This window comes from Pituophis catenifer, unplaced genomic scaffold, assembly GCF_029215685.1.
Source record: "Pituophis catenifer annectens isolate HBS135680 unplaced genomic scaffold, rPitCat1.0.hap2 SCAF_8, whole genome shotgun sequence".
Taxonomy (NCBI): domain Eukaryota; kingdom Metazoa; phylum Chordata; class Lepidosauria; order Squamata; family Colubridae; genus Pituophis; species Pituophis catenifer.
The window spans coordinates 79,318,578-79,342,622 of record NW_027256888.1 but is presented as its reverse complement, the minus strand read 5'-3'; the positions used below and the strand labels follow the sequence as shown (position 1 = coordinate 79,342,622).

General features: G+C 43.3%; 1 protein-coding gene across 1 annotated transcript in view; it reads left to right on the top strand.

Moving 5' to 3' along the window:
• The window catches only part of CTNNA2 (catenin alpha 2), a 613,234-nt gene that overhangs the window by 121,056 nt on the left and 468,133 nt on the right, over positions 1-24,045 (top strand). The window contains exon 3 of the mRNA XM_070948152.1: positions 4,692-4,887. Coding sequence (XP_070804253.1) covers positions 4,692-4,887 — 196 coding nt within the window. The remainder of the gene's footprint in view (positions 1-4,691; positions 4,888-24,045) is intronic.

The following is a 24,045-nucleotide window of genomic DNA, read 5'->3' as shown; positions in this document are numbered from 1 at the left end:
ATGTAATTTATTTTGCTGGTTGCTTAATAGTCTCAATGTCCTACCTGTCAATGACTACTTCAGCTTCAACCACAACAATACACGAGCAAATAATAGATACAAACTCAAGGTAAACCGTTCCAAACTTGATTGCAGAAAATACGACTTCAGCAACAGAGTGGTCAATGCCTGGAATGCTCTACCTGACTCTGTAGTTTCTTCCTCCAACCCCCAAAACTTTAACCTTAAACTGTCTCCTGTTGACCTCACCTCATTCCTAAAAGGTCTGTAAGGGGCGTGCATAAGAGCACCAGCGTGCCTTCTGTCCCTGTCCTAATATTCCTTTTTTACTTGCTCTTTTCATGTATTCCAATTATGTTTATACTTTTACCTGTTATCTTATATATGCTTGACAAATAAATAAACTTAAACTTAAACTTAAACTTAAACCTCATTTCCTCCTCTCCTCCTTTTTGTTTGCCGCAGGATTGAAAACGCCAGTTTTGACTGCTTTGGTGCCAACTTGTTGTTAGAGCACTCGGGCCACCTGACAGGAGTGATGTTGAGCTGGCCACACACCCCTGCCCCCCCCCCCAGGTGAAACACAACCCTGATGCAGCCCTCAATGAAATCAAGTTTGATACCCCTGCACTAGACCAAAGTGACACTAATGTTAAAGACAGGGAAAGAAGAAGGGATGGGTGGAAAAGAGGGGCCTGCTTTGAGTTAAACAGCATATGCATTGACTTAAGATTCCCCCTCCAGAGGACTCATTCGAATCTATGGATTAGGCCAAATATCCGTACAGTTGTACAGTGTGACACTTTCAAATGAGTTGATGGTTTTTTAAAAGGCAGTTCAAGTTATTGGATTTTTCCCCCCCATGGCGCAGTTATTGATCTGTAAACTCATTATATGAAAAATACCCTTAGTTTGCTCTGAATCGTAGCAAACAGTAAAATTGCTATAGTTTTTAAGATGCTCCATTGCGAATTTAGTAATCGACCATTTGATATTTTTACGAGTGATATTTTTAAACCTTGAACTGAGCTTTTTTGTTTTATGTATTTATTTTTTTTTGTTCTCAGGGTAGCGAGTTTGGCTTTGTGTGAAACGCTCAGAGGTTGCTATTTGGCATCACACATCAAGTCCATCGTGTAGAATAGGAAACTGTGGTATCTGTCCATTTAGGTGATTGTTCCTCTGTTACAGTGAGATTATATATTTAGCACTGTTGCTATCCTGGATTTTTTTCCTTTCCTTTTTTGCTTTATTTCTGTGTCAGGTGGTCACCGAGAATAGCATTTTAGTGTTATGCCAAATTGTAAGGAAAATTGCCGTAATTGTATTGGGAGCATTTCAAAACAGAAGCAAGAGTTTTAGAGCGAGTCCATGGGCTGCATTTGAGGAATAACAACATAATGAGAGAATAGTATTTCAGATGGAAGAACTCATCTTTTTTAGAAAACAAATCTCCGTAAATCTCTTCGCTGAATGTGTCTGATTGGGATTTCTTTCTTTCTTTCTTTCTTTTTAAATAGTTTTACAACACAACAGTGTAATACAATTTTACAGCTTTCCGTATCTGCATGTATATTCTACTTTTGTAATTCACTATTCAATATTTGCCTTCTCATAGATTTTAACAATTCTAGTAATAGTATAATAATTATATTATAATAATATAATACTGATTATAACCGTTCTGATTATACATATATTTATCTTTATATTATAGTCACACACACACACACACACACACACACACACACACACACACTCCTAGCAAACACTGGGAGAGTTTTTAAGTAAGTAAGTTACTCAGCCATTCAGTCTGTATGACCTGTCTTATGCAGATAGTCCTCGACTTACGACCACAACTGAGCCCAAAATTTCTGTTGCTCAGTAAGATATTTGTTAAGTGAGTTTTGCCCCATTCGACGACCTTTCCCGACACTGCTGTTAAGTGAATCACTGCAGACAGTTAAATTAGTAATATGGTTGTTGAGTGAATCCGGCTTCCCCCATGGACTTTGCTTGTCAGAAGGTCATAAAAAGGGGATCACATGTTATAACTACGAGTTGGTTGCCAAGTATCTGAATTGTGATCACATGGCCACGAGGATGTTGCAACGGTCATTAGTGTGAAAAACGGTCGTAAGTGCCGTCGGAACTTTAAATGTTCACTAAGTGAACTGTTGTAGTTCATTACGACTATTGTAATGAATGTTCATTACAACTGTTGTAGGCTGAGGACTACCTGTATAGAAAGTCATCTATGGTGTTAATTGTGAGATACATCCTATAGAACAGTGCTTCTCAACTGTGGCCGCTTGAAGATGTGTGGACTTCAACTCCCAGAATTCCACACATCTTCAAGTGGCCACAAATTGAGAAACACTGCTATAGAAAAAACAAGGGCTACCAACCTGCCTTCCATTGAGGACCTGTATACTGCACCAATCAAAAAGAGGGCTGTGAAAATATCTACAGACCCCTTGTATCCTGGACATAAACTGTTTCAACTCCTACCCTCAAAAGACGCTATAAAGCACTGCACACCAGAACAACTTGACACAAGGACAGTTTTTTCCCGAATGCCATCACTGCTAAACATAAAATTCCCTCAACACTGTCAAACTATTTATTAAGTCTGCACTACTATTACTATTAATCTTCTCATCATTCCTATCACCCATCTCCTCTCACTTGTGACTGTATGACTGTAATTTTGTTGCTTGTATCCTTATGATTCATATTGATATTGTTTCCTGATTGCTTATTTGTTCCCTATGACTATCATTAAGTGTTGTACCTTATGATTCTTGTCGAACGTATCTTTTCTTTTATGTACACTGAGAGCCTATGCACCAAAGACAAATTCCTTGTGTGTCCAATCACACTTGGCCAATAAAGAATTCTATTCTATTCTATTCTATTCTATTCTATTCTATTCTATTCTATTCTATTCTATTCTATTCTATTCTATTCTATTCTATTCTATTCTATTCTATAAATAATTCCCTCAACACTGTCAAACTAGTTATTAAGTCTGCATTACTATTAATCTTCTCATGGTTCCTATCACCCATCTCCTCCCACTTATGATTGTATGACTGTAACCTTGTTGCTGGTATCCTTAAAATTTATACTGACTGTCTCCTAATATGATTTGATTACTTATTTATTCCCTAGGACTATCATTAAGTGTTGTACCGTATGATTCTTGATGAATGTATCTTTTCTTTTATGTACACCGAGAGCGTACGCACCAAGACAAATTCCTTGTGTGTCCAATCACACTTGGCCAATAAAGAATTCTATTTCTATTCTAGAAAACCAAGCTTAGAAACACATATTGATTGAGTGAAGGTGTGAGATGGATCTGTATTCCTAATACATTGGAGCTAGCAGCACTGCAGCAGCACCCCCAATGCACGGTCAAATTGCTTGGAAAGAACACAGTTTTCATTATTTTGAAAAAAAATTGTTCGGCGGAGGCCGAACCTCTGAAACCCCCTTGAACTGGTAGGCTGTCAAATGCTTTATTAAAAGAGGAGTGGGAAAAGACAAAGAGAAGGAGTCATCTTCGGTGGTTTTCTCCCTCCAGAGAAATAAGCCAGGGGTTTGGGAAGCTGATTTGTTAAGAAGGAATAATAATTTCACCTGTAGCGTTTGAGGGCTATCGAAGATGGATGAGATTTTTTTTTGAAAAGGAAGTTTTGAACAGAAGCCAGTAGCAGCAGAGCCCTGGACAAGGTTTACCTCTAATGCAGTGGTTCTCAACCTCTGGAGAAGTGAAAGAGAATTGACTTAAGTCCCAGATGATGTCTCACTTTCTCTTGCATATTGTACAAGACGCAGTTATGCTTCTTTTTATGCCTGAATGTTGATGTAGCACAGGCAATGAAACGCAAACCTTTGATATAGGGGTGAAATCCAACAGGTTCTGATAGGTTCTGGAGAACCGGTAGCGGAAATTTTGAGTAGTCCGGAGAACCAGCAAATGCCACCTCCCTGAGCCTACTAATTTTATTTAGTTTAGTATCTTATGTCTATCATTGAGTGTTCTCTAATAATTTATGATGATTGTAATTTTATGATTATGATCATGATTTATCACCTGTTGCTTGTATTTACACTGAGATCTTATGCACTGGAGACAAACTCCTTTTGTGTGTCCAGTCACACTTGGCCAGTAAAAAACCAACCTTCCTTCCTTCCTTCCTTCCTTCCTTCCTTCCTTCCTTCCTTCCTCCCTCCCTCCCTCCCCTCCCCTCCCCTCCCCTTCCCCATCCATCCATCCATCCATTTATCCCTGTCTGTCTGTCTGTCTGTCTGTCTGTCTGTCTGTCTGTCTGTCTGTGTCTGTCTGTCTGTCTGTCTGTCTGCCTGCCTGCCTGCCTGCCTATCTATCTATCTATCTATCTATCTATCTATCTATCTATCTATCTTCCACCTATCTACCTATCATCTGTCTGTCTACCAGTCTCTTCGTAACTCCCTCTATTCTAGCTGGAGATTCTACCGTAATGACCATGTTAGGTTCTGCTGATGTCCTACTTTAAATTAACTTTACAGTTAATTCAGTATCCAGTGAAAAAGAAATAGGCTTCTCCCAAATACCGAAATTGGTCTGTTAGGACGATCCGTGCGTAGAACAACCATAAGTTAGATACTCATAACCGACTTTCTTGGTTTCTCCTCCCAAGGTGACGACCCTCGTAAACACCAGCAACAAAGGGCCTTCAGGGAAAAAGAAAGGCCGGTCCAAGAAAGCCCACGTCTTAGCAGCTTCCGTTGAACAAGCCACTCAGAACTTCTTGGAGAAAGGAGAACAGATTGCGAAAGAAAGCCAAGACTTGAAAGACGAATTGGTGGCCGCCGTGGAGGATGTGCGCAAGCAAGGTGGGTACCTGGCTAAGGGCAGGAACCTGATCAGAGTTATCAGCAGGATATAGACAGGGGTGGGCTTCAAAAATTTTAGCAAGGGGTTCTCTGCCCGGTTGCTGGGTGGGCGTGGCCATGGTAGGCGTGGCCCAGTCGGCCTACTGCACCATGGCGGGGTGTGTGTGTTTTTGCCCTCCTCAAGCTCCAGAGGCTTTTCTCAAGCCTCCGGGAGGGCGAAAATGGCCTCCCCAGGTTCTGGAGCCCCTCTGGAAGTTCTTCCTGAACTTCCGGTAGGCTTGTTATTTGCCCTCCCTGAGCCTCTGCCTGTGCCCTGCAGCTACCTGCATCCAAAACGGGCCGTGTGGGGACTCCTGGGAGGGGTGGGGCGAGGTGGGCGGGGCCAGCCAGAGTGGGATTTGGGAGTTCTCCGAACTGCACAGAATCTTAGCTAGAGGTTCTCCTGAACCCCTGCGAACCCCCAGCAGCCCAACCCTGGCTATAGGTGGTCCCCGATTTATGACCACCTCTGAGTCCAAATTTTCCGTTGCTAAGCAAGGCAGTTGTTCAGTGAGTTTTGCCCCATTTTACGACCTTTTCTTGCCACAGTTATTCAGTGAGTCACTGCAGTTGTTAAGTTAGTAACACTTAACATCTGGCTTCCCCATTGACTTTGCTTATCAGAAGGACGCAAAAGGGGATCACGTGACCCTGGGACAGTGCAGCCCTCATAAATACATGACAGTTGCCAAGTGTCTGAATTTTGAACACGTGACCATGGGGATGCTGCAACAGTCATTAGTGTGAACGATGGTCATAAGTCACTTTTTTCAGTGCCATTCAATTGTTATTCAGGTTTGCCAGGATTCGTTCTGTGAATCATCACTAAATGAGCTGTTGTAAATCAAGGACTTCCTGTAATAGCAATAGCACTTAGACTTATATACTGCTTACTCATCCTTTACAGTCCTCTCTATGAGGGTTACAGAGTCTGCATATTGCCCCCAACAATCTGGGTCCTCGTTTTACCAACCTCGGAAGGACGGAAGACTGAGTTAACCTTGAGTCGGTCAGGTTCAAACTGCTGGCAGCGGGCAGAGTCAGCCTGTGATATTGCATTCTAACCACTGTGCCATCATGGAAATAATAATAATAATAGAGTAGAGTAGAGTAGAGTAGAGTAGAGTAGAGTAGAGTAGAATAGAATAGAATAGAATAGAATAGAATAGAATAGAATAGAATAGAATAGAATAGAATAGAATAGAATCTTTTATTGCCCAAGTGTGATTGGACACATAAGGAATTTGTCTTTGGTGCATAAGCTCTCAGTGTACATAAGGAGAATAAAATACATTCATCAAGAATAAAAAGATACAACACTTAGTGATAACCATAGGGTATTAATAGGGTAATAATAATAATAATAATAATAATAATAATAATAATAATAATAATAATAATAATAATAATAATTTTATAATATAAATTTTAAGAAGATACTTGGTTGATAGCCATTGTAACAGTGATACCCATTGTCATCAGGGCACTTGGTACCATGTCCAAGAATTTTATAAGATACATGAACAAATTGCAGCTTCCTACAATAACTCCGGCGGAACTGCAAAAAACTTCACTACTTGAAACATCGTACATCTTAAGAAGGTACTTGGTTGATACCTAGGATGCTGGCAGCAACCTGTATCAGCCATTAGCACCTATCAATAGTATTTGTGACACATTTTTAAATGTCCAGTTGACTGAGTTTCATGTTTAATGAATGAAAGAGATACATTTTAAAAAGATACTTGGTTGATACCTAGGATGCTGGCAGCAACCCGTATCAATCATCAGTGCCAGTCAATAATATTTGTGACACATTTTTAAATGTCCAGTTGACTGAGTTTCATGTTTAATGAATAAAAGTATCATCCCCATCCTCCTCATCATTATTCTATGAACACATTACACATTGAATGCTGTCTACAAGGCTATTTTTTTTTTTAATTTGATTTATATGCCGCCCTTCTCCGGAGACTCAGGGCGGCTTACAATGTGCTAAGCAATAGCTGTCATCCTTTTGTATATTTATACAAAGTCAGCTTATTGCCCCCACAACTGGGTCCTCAATTTACCTATCTTAGAAAGGATGGAAGGCTGAGTCAACCTTGAGCCTGGGGAGATTTGAACTTGCAGTAATTGCAGGTAGCTGGTCTTAATAACAGTGCTTTAGTCTGCCGTGCCACCAGGCTCGGCAGGTTTGTGCAGTTATTAAGAATTAATGGAGCAACCCATTAAGAATGGCTCTGAAATCCATCTCATTTTTATTTGCATTTCACTAGCGGACCTGTGGGGGAATTTGGGATGCTTTCGCAAACCCATCTTTGAAACGAGCGTGGCAGTTCCTGGCCTCATGCAGTTCTTCTCAGAGGAACTGATTGTATGAATTATTCCTGTCAAATCTATTATCACAGTTGTCAGCTGTGGAAGAATAACTTCGGTGCAATGTTTTATAGAGTGTAATCACACGTTCCAAGTTAGGTTTTAATTATAGTCCCAGCAACATATTTCACGGCATCGATTAATTTTTATTTACATATGCTTCGATTTTATTCATGTACTTTCCTTGAATGAAGTTCGCGGGCTTTCAGTTGGAACAGAGACCCTTTCAAAAGGAAAAAAAAGAGAAGCCATTGACCGGTAATCATGACAGGCCTGTCTTATAACTGGAAGCATTCTTTAACAGGTGGTCCTTATTTCGTGACCGCAGTTGGGACCGTCAGCTTAGGCGTTCAGCAAAACAGTCGCTAAGTGAAATTGCAATTTTGCTTTCGGCCTGACGTTAGCTTTCCTTTGCTTTACTGACCTGCAAAGTTTGTTAATGTGAAGATGGGTTGCAAAGTTATTTTTTTCAACACCCCTGTAACTGAGAACAGTCTTCTGCTGGCAGGAAATAAAATAAAATAAAAATAAAGCAAATATTGTCTAATGAGACTGCAGAGCCCAAACATTTTAATTTCTGGAAACAGCTGCATTAAAAATTATTATTTAACTCCTCCTCCCTTCCTCCTCCTCCTCTTCTCTTCCTCCTCTCTTCTTCCCCTCCTCCTCTTCCTCTTCCTCTTCCTCTCCTCCTCCTCTTCCTCCTCCTCTTCTTCTTCCTCCTCTCTTCCCCTCCTCCTCCTCTTCCTCCTCCTCTTCCTCTTCCTCCTTTCTTCTTCCCCTCCTCCTCCTCTTCCTCCTCCCCCTCCTCTTCCTCTTCCTCTTCTCTTCCTCCCCTTCTCCTCTTCCTCTTCCTCCTCTCCTCCTCTTCCTCCTCCCTATTTCTTCCTCCTCTCTTCCTCCTCCTCCTCTTCCTCTTCCTCCTCTCTTCCTCCTCTCTTCCTTCTCTTCCTCTTCCTCTTCCTCCTCTCTTCCTCTCCTCCTCTTCCTCCTCCTCTTTCTCTTCCTCCTTTCTTCTTCCCCTCCTCCTCCTCTTCCTCCTCCCCTCCCCTCCTCTTCCTCTTCCTCCTCTCTTCCTCCCCTTCTTCTCCTCTTCCTCTTCCTCTTCCTCCTCCCCATCTCTTCCTCCCCTCTTCCTCCTCTTTTTCTGTTGAACTGGTAAGAACAGGATAGAGAGCATGCTAAATTTAATTGTGCCACCAGTGGACTAGTATTGATGTATCTCTAACTATTTTTTTTTTAACTGGGGGAAAAATATTTATAACCAGTTTTTGCAATTTGCTATCTGTTTCAATTGTTATTCAGCTTTGCCAGGATTCATTCTGTGAGTTATTATGTGCTAAATGTCACTCTATGCAAATATTTTGTTGTTAGTCCTCTCAGGTCCTCTCCAAATCCATTAATTATTTTACAGCTCTTAGAAAATAGAGATTGCGAAAGGCATTATATTCTCTGGTCCTGGGTGATATGAAGCACTTGGGATGAATGAACAGACACTGTGTAAAATCTTAGAAAATATATTGCAGTTTACCTTTTTGCAGTAATATTTTTAATAACCTTAAGCGGTGAGCAATAAGCTAATTACCAAAGGTAGTCAAAATAGAAAGGAAAATTTAAAAAAAAACACAGCTCTACATATCTCAGTTTATCCCCTGTTGTCCTAAATTAATGTACTCTCTCCTACTGCAATTTTTAATGTGAACTAAAATTTATATAGATATTAACTTCTGAAGTACACGCACCGAATTCAGCCAAACCCTGAATTCAGGCTGACCTGAACTGAATCTGTCCTCAAACTGAATTTTTGCAATGAATTTCCTATGAAGAACTGCAATGGAAGGACAGAGCATTTGAATGATATAGGATTTTATAATGACACCGAAGAGCATAGAGACTCCAAACTGATGACATGTTTGACCCCACCTTCAGGCTCAGCTCGGTCATTTCTTACACACAGTACGTTGTGTTGAAAATATTGTGTTCTGTTCCCCGTCCTCACACAGACAAATGCAGTATCAAACACGCCTGCCAATAATTTATTGTATAAACAGACCAGAATTCCTGGCAGACAAGAGTTCTGGCAGCTAACTGTAAAACGCCTGCCAAGTCCAATTAGTACTCCCAAAAAGCAGGAGAAGCCTTATCTGCCGAGTCCGTTTCCAGAGCGACAAATTATTCACAAGAGTTTAGTCCAAAATATATCTGAGCCGAAGTGCAGGATTCACGATGTGACTCTTTAGAGTTTAAACTTTTGTCTGTCACAAAGCCTGCCGAGCAATCACGCCCCCTTTTATCCCTTGTGGGGTGTGGCTCAGTGACTCAACTCAATCCCTGGCCCTCCCACACCTCTTCCTTTGCTGCGCAGGCTTCTCCCTCCGACGCTGCCTGGGATCAAGCCAGGATTCATCATTATCACTCTCTATCAATGGGTGCTCCGAAATGCCTTCCTCCTGGCCCATCCCAGGCTGTTCCTCCTGGCCTTCGGATGGAACCTGAGGCATTGCCAGAGAGGAGGGTCCTGGAGAGGGAGGCCTTGTCAGTTCCTCCCCCTCACCTTCTGAGTCCTCTTCCTCCATGAGGACAGGCTCGGGAGTCGGAGTCACAACATATTGTTGGAAAGCAGGTCACAACTCTGTCTCAGAAGGGAATGCATTCTGTCATGACTGAAAGGGGGTTGTCCTAACATTCCCGCTCATGACAAAGATTGTAGTGTCTCAACTTCATGGATCCCGATTAACCACCGGGATGGGGGGCAAGATCATAATGACATTCCAATCTCTTCTTCATGTTTCTCAAGACTTCATTCAGGCTTGACAAGATCTCCTTTGAATCTGAGCCCAGATATAGGAGATGACCAGGCTGGGCCTGAGGGAAGGGTCAAATGTGTCATAAGTCTCAAGTCCCTCCTCTTCTACAAGAGATCTAAGTTCAACCTACCTTGAATTCCATTCAGTCTTACCGACCGCCAGCTCGCTTTGACCATTTAGTAGTTCAGATTCTTGTAGAGAGCTTGAGCGTGGAATAAACCTGCATACATTCACTTGAACTGCCGCGACTCCTGATTGATACTACATTTGTAACTCAGATGTGTAATCCTTGAGAAGCCCAGCTTTGTTTTGTGGACGAGGGGAACCGGTGAATATAGTTGTGGTTATGCCCATCACTCTCTTCTGTGTCTATAGCCAGAGGTGAGCTACAAAAATTTTAGCAAGGGATTCTCTGCCCGGTTGCTGGGTGGGCGTGGGCATGGTGGGCATGGCCTAATTGACCTCCTGCACCATGTGGGGGGCATTTTTGCCTTCCCTGGGCTCCGGATGCTTTCCTGGAGCCTCCGGGAGGGTGAAAATGGTCTCCCCAGGCTCTAGAGGCCCTCTGGAGGCCGGAAACAGGCCCGTTTCCCAAACTTCCGGTAGGCCCGTTTTTGGCCCTTCCCGAACCTCCACGCGTGCCCTGCACTTACCTGCACCCAAAACGGGCTGCGTGGGGATTTCTGGGAGGGGAGGGGCGGGATGGGCAGGGCCAGCCAGGAGTGGGATTTGGGGGTTCTCCAAACTGCACAGAATCTTAGCTAGAGGTTCTCCCGGACCCCCCTGCAACCCCACCCGTGTCTATATCAAATGTTTTTGTCTCACATTTTGCAGCTACCTGACCAGCTAATGTAAGTTACCCATTTCCTGCTTGTAATTTTTCAGTTTCTTCTGTTTCTGGAGATTCTGGGGAACTTCCCTTGTCTTCTTTATCTGTCTATCTGGCAGCGGTTTCAGCATTCCACGCCATGGTCGATGCCATTTTGTTACGAATTTCCTCAAGGAATTGCATAGCATGCACCCATCTGTTATACCTCCTGTGCCTCCTTAAGGTTCTTTTTTTTTTTTTTCTCATGCTCTGATATTTTCATTAAAATTCTTTGAACCTCTGGCTTCAATAGATCTCTCTCTGAAAAGAGAGGAAGAACATGGTGTGCTTTTGCAGGATGAAACACAATTTCAGACATTTTCATGAAGGGCAGGATCAATTCCACAAAGACAAAGGAGATCTTTGGACAAAATTTTCTTTCTAAGAGTCACAGCCGCCTTCGGCTTATTATTATTATGGTTTGTTGCACAGCCAGCTAGATATTTAGAATGGATTTGGCATTCTTGTCAAAACTATTGAGTCCTTCCCAAGGACCGTGGACAGGTAAATGTTGTTTGATGGTGTTTTAGAGATATCATCGCAGGATGTAAATTGTTCCACCAAAAGCTGCCTTTTGCAGTTGACTTTTGGTGGTTTTTATCAATGCTGATGGGATTCAAGAGGCACTCCAGATGTTTTGGTATTGCACCCAGGCACTATTAATAGAAGTGCTACTCCTATTGGTACTGCCATTGCTTTCTTTTGCCACAGCTATTCTACATCTATTTGCAAGTCTTATGCATCCTCATCATCACATTTCTAATGGCTCCCCATTTCATAATATATATCATTTTTTTTTTTTAAAAAAATCTTAATCTTATACTTTTCTTTCTGATTTCAGTTAGGAGTTTCCTTCCTTCCTTCCTTCCTTCCTTCCTTCCTTCCTTCCTTCCTGCCTGCCTGCCTGCCTGCCTGCCTGCCTGCCTGCCTGCCTGCCTATCTGCCCGCATGCCTGCCTGCCTTCCTCCATCTATCCCTCCATCCCTTCCTTCCTCTATTCCTTCCTTCCTTCCTTCCTTCCTTCCTTCCTTCCTTCCTTCCTTCCTTCCTTCCTTCCTTCCTATTTCTTTTTCCTATCTAAGCAATATTCAAATTTTCACCCTTCTCGACAGTATTGTATTGAAAAAAAAAAAAACCAACTCTTTTAGTTTACACAGTATTCATCTTATTGTGACCCTGGATCATCACAGATTCAGTTAGAAATGGCATTGATATATTGATTGCAGAGGTATCATGTTGCAGCTTCCTTCTAAAATTTCTTATATCTGTACTAAAACTGTCACTCAGGTATGCTTACTAAGGACTCAATTATTACATTCCACGTCTGAAGGAATGAGATTGCTTACCTCATATCTCTGTCAAGGGAGAACCTAACCTTCCTCACAAGGTATAACAACTTATACATTATAAGCAGTCCTTATGGGGTTTCAGCTCGTTTAATCTTGCATTTTTCGTATGTTTTAACTTTTCGATGTTCATACTGAGATGCCTAGCTTAAATGGCAGTCGTTTGTTACCCATCAACATTTTTTTTTTTTAAAAAAAATCCTCATCTTACTCCTTGCTGTTCTCAGTTCTTCAATCCTAAAACTTCATTTATTAATTAAACCCAATTCATTTGATTATACACGAGGCATTTATAAAACACTGCATGTGAAGGAGTGAAAAAAGAGACCAGACATAGGGGAGGAGCAGAGAGAGCTAGAAAGGTGGTGGAGTTAAGTGTGTCATCAATTTAGAATCATTTCATTCCCACAATCACTCCAGGGCCAACCCCTCCTGAATTCCATTGACCCTTACCTGGCACCAATTTAGTGTTGAACTTCAGCTGTTCAGATTTCTTGCATATAGGCTTGTGTAAATCTTCTATGCTGACACCTTACGAACGGTCCTGATTCTTTGCACCTGACAAAGACAAAGTTTTGGTTATAATTTACCAGGCAGAGAAGACCCAGGATTAGATTCAGCACAAAATTTTTGAATTCCAACACTGTACTTGAGTCCAGGAGCCAGGAGGAACACCCGAGCAAAATTTCTCAAGTTACCAGCATCCTCAATACACAAAGTCTCAGTGAATGAAGATGCTGGTTACTTAGCTTCTAGCTGGGTAACTTTGGGTCAGCCCCTTTCTCGCAGCCCTAAGAAAAAGGCAATGGCCAGCCATCTCCAAAAATGTTGCCGAGAAAACTGTAGGGACCTGACCCTATAATTGCCAAAGTTACTCAAGTGTTACCAGGGGTGAGCTCTGTGCATGCATGAAGGTGGGCATGTGCGCTCACATTTGCTTATTGGTAGCAAAGTAAGTGTATACCACCCCTGGTGCAAACACACTTTGCTATTTGCAAAGAGGGAGGTGTAAGATTTGGGTGTCTTCAACTTAACAACTGTTCATTTAGTGACCGTTCGAAGTAACAACAGCACTGAAAAAAAGTGACTTATGACTAGTTTTCACATTTATGACCATTGCAGCATCTCCCTCGGTCCAAATTCAGACGATCTGCAACGGGTTCATATTTATGACGGTAGTCCCGGGGGGTCATGTGAGGTCCCCCTTTGCGGGCTTCTGACAAGCAAAAGTCAACGGGGAAGTCAGATTCGCTTAACAACCGTGGCAAGAAAGGCCGCAGAATGAGGGCAAAACTCACGTAACAACTGCCTTGCATAGCAATGAAAATTTTGGGCTCAACGTCGGTCGTAAACCGAGGTCTACTTGGGCAGACTATGAAGCCTTTTCAAAGCAAAAAATAAAAATAAAAATTGCAGGGAAAACTCCTGTTGTTCCTGTATGCGCAGTCTAAATGCAGTTGTGTTCCTTCAGGCCATGATCAAATTGGGTGGGCTGCTGGGGGTTCGTAGGGGTTCGGGAGAACCTCTAGCTAAGATTCTGTGCAGTTCAGAGAACCCCCAAATCCCACTCCTGGCTGGCTCCTCCCACCCTGCCCTGCCCCTCCCAGGAGTCCCCACACGGCCCATTTTGGATGCAGGTAAGTGCAGGGTTGGCACGGAGGCTCAGGGAGGGCAAAAAAAAGGCCTACCGGAAATTCGGGAAGGTGGGAAACGGGCCCGTTTCTGGCCTCCAGAGGGCCCCTGGAGCCTGGGGAGGCTGTTTTCACCCTCCCAGAGGCTCGAGGAAAGCCTCTGGAATCCAGGGAGGGCAAAAGCACACCCCCTCCCCCGCTGTGGTGCAGGAGGCCGACTAGGCCACGCCCACCATGGCCACACCCACCCAGCAACCAGGCAGAGAACCCCTTGCTCAAATTTTTGAAGCCCACCCCTGAGTGTTACTCAAAAGCCCAGACCACATAAAGTTATATCTCCTTTAGTATAAACATTTATATATTGTTTCTGGAGCTCCCGTTCGCACGCTTTGTACCTTGTTTATTGCTGACCCGTCTTAGCTTATCATCCCCATACATTTATTTTATACAGAACCAAAAGGGGATAAAACTCACGCAACAAACAAAATTTCGTGAAATAAATTGCAATAAATGTTTTTATTGCAAGGTGACATTCGCTAGGTGCTGCACCGCCAGCTTGGAGAGCTGAAAGAAGATTTAAAAAGTTCTTCCTCCTCCTTCCAGCCTCTCCAGGGAACGGCAGAAGTTTACAACAATTAAAATCTATACAGTTAATCTCTACCTTTAATGGCCCGTGTCTTATGCGAAGCTGCGGGTGATTGGTTCCAAACCCGTTTTAATAGCCTTAGGAAAATCCGGATGCTGTATAGTCTTTAAGTGACATTGATGTTTTTGTCACTCTGAAGCTAGTCAGTCATAATGAGCTTTTAAAATAGACAACAATAGGTTTACTGGCCATGGTGGGAAAGGAAGCCGTGGTAATACTTTTGCCCCTCCCAAACCCCCTTCCCCCCTTTTTTTTTAAAAAAAATTGATATAGCATTAAGAGTCACTTGAGACAAATAGAGGGAAGCTATTTAAAGACAGTTAATGATGCGGCTTAGAATTTTGGAAAGTTGGAGTAGGAGTGTGAATCACTGTCAGAAGAATTGCTAATCACTGTTATTTAAAGAAGTGGTTGTACCTCAGGCTTCATTAAATATAAAAGTGTTGGCCCCGTTTGGAGCAATTATACCTGACAGGCACGGGTGGATCCCTCCCCTGTTTGAAAAATCTCCCAAGTCCTCTGTACTGTAAGGCCAGCAGTAAGTTTCGCACATTCTTAAAAAAAGGAGGGGAAAAAAAAAGAACCCACCACCAGAAAAGCAATTCATTAGGGGGTGATCTCTAGCGTATTGATGGCGGGCAGTTCTCTTGCAAAATAAAAAGGAAAAGGGTGATGAACAGACCTGCGCTTTCAAAGAGAGAAAAGGCCGGGATCCATTGGAAAACAAAGCACTTACCTTGATAGATAGGCATCTCATTCAAGCTTAATGACAGTTGTTACAGTACGACACAAAATGTATTGATTGTGCTTCTTAAGTTGTGATTGTTCCTACATTGGCGTTCATGTTCCCAGCATATGGACGTGTTGAGGATGAAGAGTAGGATGGTTAACGTCACGTTCGAAGGGGAAGGGGAAAAAACAACAACAAACCCATGCATCCAGACCATGATTAATAGGGAACTTTGGGGCTGTGTTTCAGCCTGTGCCCTGTTTTTAATTCATTGGTCACATGCAGGGGTGAAATCCAGCAGGTTCTGACAGGTTCTGGAGAAGCGGTAGTGAAAATTTTGAGCAGTTCTGGAGAACCGGTAGCAGAAATTTTGAGTAGTTTCGAGAACCGGCAAATACCACCTCTGGCTGGCCCCAGAGTGGGGTGGGAATGGAGGTTTTGCAATATCCTTCCCCTGCCACGCCAACCAAGTTACACCATGCCCATCAAGCCATGCCCACAGAACTGGTAGTAAAAAAAAATTGGATTTCACCACTGGTCACATGTCATTAAACGTAGAATCCTTAGAGGACTTCTACTCCAACCTCCTGCCCATGGCAGGAGTCCTTATATCATTCCGGATAAATGGTTGTCCAGATTTTCTTGAAAACCTCCATTGATGCAGCAGTCACAACTCCCAAGAGGCAAGCTGTTCCATTCATTAATCATTCTCACTGTCAGGGCAGTCCTCCTTATTCGATCCTCCTTTGGCGAGCTTCCTTCCACTCATTGCTTCTTGACTTTCCCTCGGATGCTACGGAGAGTAAATCAACACCCTCTTCCCTGTGGGAGCTCTTCAAGTATTGGACGATGCTATTAGGTCTACTTAAGCCTTCTCTTCCTTAGACTAAACAAACCTAGTTTCTTTAGCCTTTAGATCGAGCCCCTAGACCACTTATCATCTTCGATGCTCTTCTCTGCACTCTTTCTAGGACCTCACCATCTTTTTTCTATCATGGTGACCAGAACTGAAGGGATAAGAATAGTTCTGACGACTCCCATCAAGGAAGCCTGTCTTAGTCCATCTTGTAGTTTTGGTTCTCATAGTTGCCAAGCAGGAGGTGAACATCAATCTTTTTCTCCCCATTGTTCTCCTGATCAAGTACTGGGAAGCACACTGCCTTCTCTTCAGATATAACCATCAACCTTTAGGACTAGCGGTTGATTTGGCTGTACAGGCATCCAAAATTGTGAACTCGTTAAAAATTCAGCTGAACACGTGAGTGGAGGCTTTGGGTATTTTCTAAGGGCTTAGTATCTTAGTAGACTCCTGGCAAAAACTAAGGAAGAAATGAATGAAAACAACAGTGAAAATGGAATAAGGAAAGGTAAGGTCTAGAAAAACCAAAGCATTGATTTGGTTTTGAGGCTTTTTGGGGGGTTCTTTTTGGATGCTGGAGGCACTGCGGTGGCTGAGTGGTTAAGACGTTGAGCTTGTTGGCTGGAAAGCCAGCAGCCTAGGTTTGAGACCCAGGTACTATGCGAAAGGGTGAGTTCTCCTGTCCTCGCCCCAGCTCCTGCCAACCTAGCAGTTCGAAAGCATGTAAATGCAAGTAGATAAATAGGTACCACTTTGTTGGGAAGATAACAGTGCTCCGTGATGTCATGCTGGTCACAGGATCGTGAAAATGTCTTTGGACATTTGAGTGCTGGCTCGATAGCCTTGAAACGGAGATGAGCAATACCCCTTATAGTCGGCAGTGACTAGCGGAGTAAAATCCGCAGGGACTCCATAGAAGCAGCTGTCCTTGGAGGAACATCTGACGGCTGTAACCAGGGGGACCTTTTGTCAGGTTCGCCTGATCCGCCAGTTGCGGCCCTTTCTTGATCGGGATTCCCTGTGCACAGTCACTCATGCCCTCGTCACCTCTCGCCTTGACTACTGCAACACTCTCTACATGGGGCTCCCCTTGAGGAGCACCCGGAGGCTCCAACTGGTCCAGAATGCAGCAGCGCGGGTAGTGACGGGAGCAGCCTGGTGCTCCCATGTAACACCGCTCCTGCGCGAGCTGCACTGGCTCCCAGTGGTCTTCCGGGTGCGCTTCAAGGTGTTGGTTATCACCTTTAAAGCGCTCCATGGCATAGGGCCTAGCTATCTTCGAGACCGCCTGCTGCCACCGACAATCTCCCATCGACCCGTGCGCTCCCACAGAGAGGGCCTCCTCGGGGTGCCATCAGCCAAACAGTGCAGGCTGGTGACCCCCAGGGGGAGGGCCTTCTCTGTGGGGGCACCTACCCTCTGGAATCAATTGCCTCCAGAGATAAGGAGAATCCAAGACCTCGGTGCCTTCCGCCGTGCCCTTAAAACCTTCCTTTTCCAGCAAGCCGGGCTGGCCTAATTTTTTAAGTGTTTTTAAGTGTTTTGTTTATTGTTTTTAATTAATGGGGCCAAATTTATATATGTATATTTTAACTGTATTTTAATATTTGTACTTGATGTTTTTACTTGGCTGTTCACCGCCCTGAGTCCTCAGGGAGAAGGGCGGTATACAAATTCAAAATAAAATAAATAAAATAAATAAAATAAAATAAAATTTCCATGGAGATGAACCTTTATCCATGCTTCTTTTCACACAATATATATAAATGTCTTCACACAAATGGGAAAATTAGAATCCTCGGTTGATTGCAGACAGTTGCCCTTTAGAGAAAAGCATGGGTTGAAACACATCCATGGGACACAATTAGGAATGTTAAACAGCGAGTCATTTAACTCCGAGAATGTGAAGACCTTGAAAATCCTCCCCTCAAAATGTTCTCCAGTTGTCAGCCGACGGAGGTAGTCTGGACAAGAAGCACAAAACCTGACTCCTTTATCTCAACCTTACTCATCTCCTGACTGACCTTGAGGACACAGATTGAATTTACAGGTGGTCACATAACATCTCCCAGTCTCCGGTCTGCTTCCTTGGAACCAAAGTAGATCATGTGTCTTTCAGAAGTTCCTCCCCACAGTCCTTTGTTACTAGCCATGTTGATTTGGAGCGATGGGAACTGAGGTCCAGAGCTTTAGGAGGACGAAAGCTGCCAAACCTTGCTAACAATACCTTATAATTACGATCCTGGCAGTCAATAAGTTCTGCTGAGAATTCATGAGTAAGACAAGAGCCAGGAAAAGTACAACATGGATTCTATCCACTGCAGGCTTAAATAAGATAAGTAAATAGTAACAGTTTTTATTTTATTTTTTGTCCTCACCACCAATGCTAGGATGGGTCATTTGCTCTGATTTCAATAGTCTTCGGAATCGGAAGGAGCATGTGTGTCACACCTGCCCCAATTTGGGCTCCTAGGAAAGAAAGACCCTCGACTCTATTTATGTGAAAGGTGTACTTTTACTAAAAGTCAAGTGTCTATGGAGATTCTCAGTCACCCAGGTCATAGTTGCCCCAAAGGTGCTTTTTCAAGAGGCAACTGGACTTTTCCGGGTTTTTTCTTTTTTCTTTTGAAGAAGCTTCTTGGATGAGAATCGAAATGTCTTCAAAGAAAAACCAGAAACTCTAGTTGCCCCTTGAAAAAGCACCTTTGGGTAAAAGCCAAGTGGTTACAATGCAGCAAAACCAGAACTAAAAGTTTTCGTGTGAATATCCCCTAGTTAACTTTTCCTTTCCCGTTCCTGCCCCCTGTTATCTCCCTATTGCCCAATTAATTTCAAAGGAATTGTTTTGATAACTTTTCTTGCATTGGCGGGCTAGATGGTGAGCCATTGCATTCTCCTCCGAAGTCTCTGGCCTTGGGACAAGTAGTTTCGGTTTCCCCCTTTCAAGGAGCTCCCTCCCCTTCATAGTCTATGGCAGGTTGGCATCTAGCAAAGCAAGGCTGAAGCTCAGAACGGCAGTTCTGACAATGTGGGAGAATCTCCAATGAGATGGGAGGGAGGTGTTAAGAGGGGCCTAGCTTAGAGTCCTTCCACTGCAAAAAAGCTGTGCTGGCCTGACCTTCCCCACAATCCCTGAGGCCTTGTCTGATCGTTCCCAAGGGAATGCATTCAGTCTTGAGGGAGATTCTTGTAACGTGGGTGACTAGCAATAAAGTGTCTGCATGAGACTATTCACGAGTGGTTCTGGTTGATTGTATCAGAGTTTGTTGCAGAAATCAAATCCAGAAAGCACACACAGGTAACTGATTCAGCAGGATTCAGTACTTCTTTATATACATAATAACATATGAGACATATATGCAATACCAAGAGTGGTTTTTCCCACATGGTAGTAGTTACAAGCAAAACACAGGCAGAGAAGAGAACAGTTTCAGTTCAGAGTTGCAGACTAGTTTGCAGCTTCAGGGTTTAGAGCTTAATACAGAGCTAAACCATGCCCAGGCCCCAAACTGTTTCAGTTTCCAAACAGCCCTCATTGGCTGTCTTAGTTGCTATGCCTATTCATTGGCTAACCTTGTTACCATGTCTTCCCACTCTGGTACACTCTGACAGATTGTACTTGACGGACCATCATGTCTTCAAAGAAGAAGCCCCAAAGATGCTTTTTCAAGTGGCAACTGGACTTCCTAGTTTTTCTTTGAAGACATTTCGCTTCTCATCCAAGAAGCTTCTCCAGCTTCTTGGACGAGAAGCTTCAGAAACGTCTTCAAAGAAAAACCAGAAGGTCCAGTTGCCTCCAGAAAAAGCACCTTTGGGACAACCAGGTTCTGGATGACTGAGAATCTCCATAGACATTCAAAGAGGAAGAGAGCCCAAACATTTTTTTTTTTTAAAAAAAGTTAAATTCTAAAAGAAAATCCCCAATAAGACCAGAGTGTGCTCTTTGGTCAGGCAACTCAGGGAGTAAGGAAAACCTCGACGAGGGAGAATTAGAACAGATTGTCTTGGAAGTTACACACTTTCCGTAAGGCCCTGAAGACGTTTTATTTCAGCAAGCTGGCCTGGCCTGCATAGGTTTTATGGGTTAGTTTTTTAATTGTATTGCTAGGGGTTTTAAATTGGGGCGGCCGTTTAATTTATTTTTAATTATTTTAACTTTTATATTGTATGTTATTTTAATTCTCGGCTGTTCACCGCCCTGAGTCCCTTCGGGAAGAAGGGCGGGATATAAATTAATTAATTAATTAATTAATTAATTAATTAAATAAATAAATAAATAAATAAATAAATAAATAAATAAGTTGCCCTACTGATTGGTCAGATCTCTGAGCACTACTCTTTGTCCAGTTTCCCAGGTTAAAATGCCGATAGTTTGCTGTGTTAAAATTATTCTTGGTGTTGTGGTCCACCATTGGCTAGCGGAGCTGGCAGCAGAGTCGGACAGTGAGGAGGTTGGGGAGAAACATGGGCCAGTCCTAGGGGCTGGGGAAACCTTGGACGAGGACTCTGCGTCAGAGGCAGAGAAGGAGCTAGACAGCGGTGAGGCAGTAGGAATAGCTGGAACCTGTTCCCATTGTGCGCATGTGCAGAGCTGCCGGAAGACAAGAACGACTAAGAAAGCAGGGTCGATTTAGGAGTAAAGCCACACCTTGAAGGTGATTGGCCCCTCCCATAGGAAAAAAAAAGAGGAGTGAATGGGGAGTGGGCTTTTGCAGGAAACAATTCGGTCGGTCGGTCGTTTCAAGAGTGGGAAGATCTGTCCGTGACTCTGTGCCAAGTTTTGCCTTGCGCTGAGTTTGGAAACTAATAACCTGACAGCTTTCCAAGCGAGATAAGGTCTGTGTTGATAAATATTCCTCTGAAAGACTGTTTGCCAGGCCTTGCTGACTGTGAATGAAAGGAATTCACAGTCGTGCAAATAAAAGGGGTTTTGCCGGGACCAAGACTCTGCTTCCTGCTTTTTAAGGGAGCGGAGGTCAGAATACTTGGGGGAAACATGGGAAAAAAGTGTCTTTGGATTCTCTTACCTGGACAACCCTGAATCCTTCTGCTTTGCCAACTTTGCCGAAGAGTTAGATTCCTTTTAAAACCCCTGACATCCTCCATCTCCAAACAAGAGTGTGGCATACCACAGATGCACAAATCCGAAGTGTCTCGCTTTTTGTTATGGATTTTAAATCCACCATGCCGCACTGATGCCATCCCGCTGCTCAGATCCTAATAATGCCTTTTATTCACAATGTTCCCTCAGTCCATTTGCAAAACATCTCCTGCTGTTCTTCTTTTCGGAGGCTGCAGTAATAAGAAGGAAGGTAAAGGTAAAGGTTCCCCTCGCACATATGTGCTAGTCGTTCCCGACTGTAGGGGTGGTGCTTATCTCCGTTTCAAAGCCAAAGAGCCAGCGCTGTCCGAAGACGTCTCCGTGATCATGTGGCCGGCATGACACAACGCCAAAGGCGCACGGAACGCTGTTCCCTTCCCACCAAAGGTGGTCCCTATTTTTCTACTTGCATTTTTGATGTGCTTTCAAACTGCTAGGTTGGGCAGAAGCTGGGACAAGTAACGGCAGCTCACCCCGTTACGCGGCACTAGGGATTCGAACCGCTGAACTGCCGACCTTTTGATCGACAAGCTCAGTGTCTTAGCCACTGAGCCACTGCGTCCCTATCAATAATATATAAATTGGCACATTTCTTTTCGAGGCTCCGCGTTCCTTTTACAAAATCAGCTTCCATTATATCCAAAGATCGGCCTTCCATGAAACAGCCTTTTTATAGGTCATGATTTTTGCTCCCTTGTTGATTGGCTCCTTTCTAGGTGTGATCCCTGCTTCCGACATGCCTCAGCCATTGGCTGTGTCAAATTGTCATAATGTTGTTAAGCAGCTGCTAGCGCTTAAAACAGGTGTTAGGAGGAATGGTTGAACTGAGTATAGGGAGGGCCAGAGCAATGCAGAAGGAAGCGTAGTATTCATAGACTGCTGAACAAAAAAAAGATTTGGCACGATAAAGTGGCAAACTCCTTTCAGAATTATAGGCTAATAATTTTCCTTGAAGTTCCAAGACTTTTTTTTTTTTTTTAAGGTCAATAGTTTGAAATTTTCTACAGTATTTCTTTTGGGAAAGGGGCATCTTTTGCTTTTGAAATCATCTTCTATTTAGACCAGAGAATATAACATATATGTATATATTTGCAATACAATAGTAGATGATTGCAAACTGAATTGGAGCCAGCAGGATGGTATGACTTTTTAAGCTGGCACATGCAACGTTTAGGTTGACTCGACAAAAGTGTAATTCATAAATTGTGCAAAGGTACATGTTCCTTTTGACTCCCGTCTCTAGTATTTTGTCCAGTTCTGAGCACTTCAGTTTTAAGCATTGCGTTCGGAACAGGCCTTCTCTGAGAGAGACGGGTAGTGCAAAAACGTGAAAAATAAAGAAAGAAAAAAGGTGGTGGGATTCAAATAAATTAACAACTGGTTCTCTGCCCTAATGAATGGATGGGTGGGTGTGGCCATGGTGGGCGTGGCCATGGGGTGTGACAGGCAGCACTCGGCCTCCTGCAACCCCCGGGAGCTAAAACGGCTGCGGGACCCCCATTTTCCACCTCCCTGGGCTCCGGAGGCTCTCTGGAGGCTGGAAATAGTCCTATTTTCGCCCTCCACGAGCCTTTAGGAGGCCCGTTTTCCACCTCCCCAGACTCCACGCACCCCCTGCACTTACCTGGGATCCAAAATGGGCCGCGTGGGGACTCCTGGGAGGGGTGGGGAAGGGCCAGCCAATCATTGGAACTACTGGTTCACAGAACCGGGCGTAAAAATTAACACCCGATTCACTTGAACTGGTCCGAACCGGCTGAATCCCACCTCTGGAAAGAAAGAAAAGAAGAGCAATGAGGATATATTCAGTTACAGTAACAACCGTTGCACCATCCCCATGGTTATGTGATCAAAATCTGGATGCTTTGCAACAGACTCACATTTATGATGGTTGCAGCGTGTCCCAGGGTCACGAGATCCCCTTTTGCGACAAATTCTGACAAGCCAGAATTTACTTATTAACCGCGTTACTACCTTAACAAGTTAGTAACAACTAAGAACCTCAGTAATTCCCTTAACAACTGTGGCAAGAAAGGTTGTCAAATGGGCCAAAACTCGCTGAACCGGTGTCCCACTTAACAACAGAAATTTTGAGCTCACTTGTGGTCGTAAGTCGAGGACTACCTGCAGATGTTTTCATTTGGATTCTCACTGAGCAAAGGGTTTGGCCTTAACAGTCTAACTGAGATCCTCCGACTTTTGTGATTATAGGATTCTGTACTCTAGTTTGGAATCTATTTTTTTTTTGGTCCTGGAAAGAGCCTGGTGGCCTCTTTTCTGATTTAACCCATTTCATGATCTCCTCCTACAAAGTCGCCACTGGAATACACCAGCTTTTTATAGACAGAATATATGCACACAAGGTTATTTAATTCAGAATATTTTCCTCTGGTAGATTGCAAATTAATTCTGGTTAATATTTTAGAACGTTTAATATTTAACCAGTTCTTTTATTTATTTATTTATTTTCATCTCCCCAAATTATTTCGAATGTTGAATAGATATAAGGCAGTGTTGAAAGAAATGTCCATCTGGATTCAGTTCCAAGTGGGAAGAAAGACCCTGGAAACATGGAGGCTGTTTGGGAAGATGGTTTTAATGGTGGACAGGACCACGTGGTTTGAGGTCCTGGGCGAAAAAGCACATGGTTGATATGTCCCCAACAGAGGATATATATATATTTATATCCTCTGTTGGGCTTTGAACGTGCTTCCTGCTCCTGTGTAAGAAATGTATCCTGATGTTGTGGCCC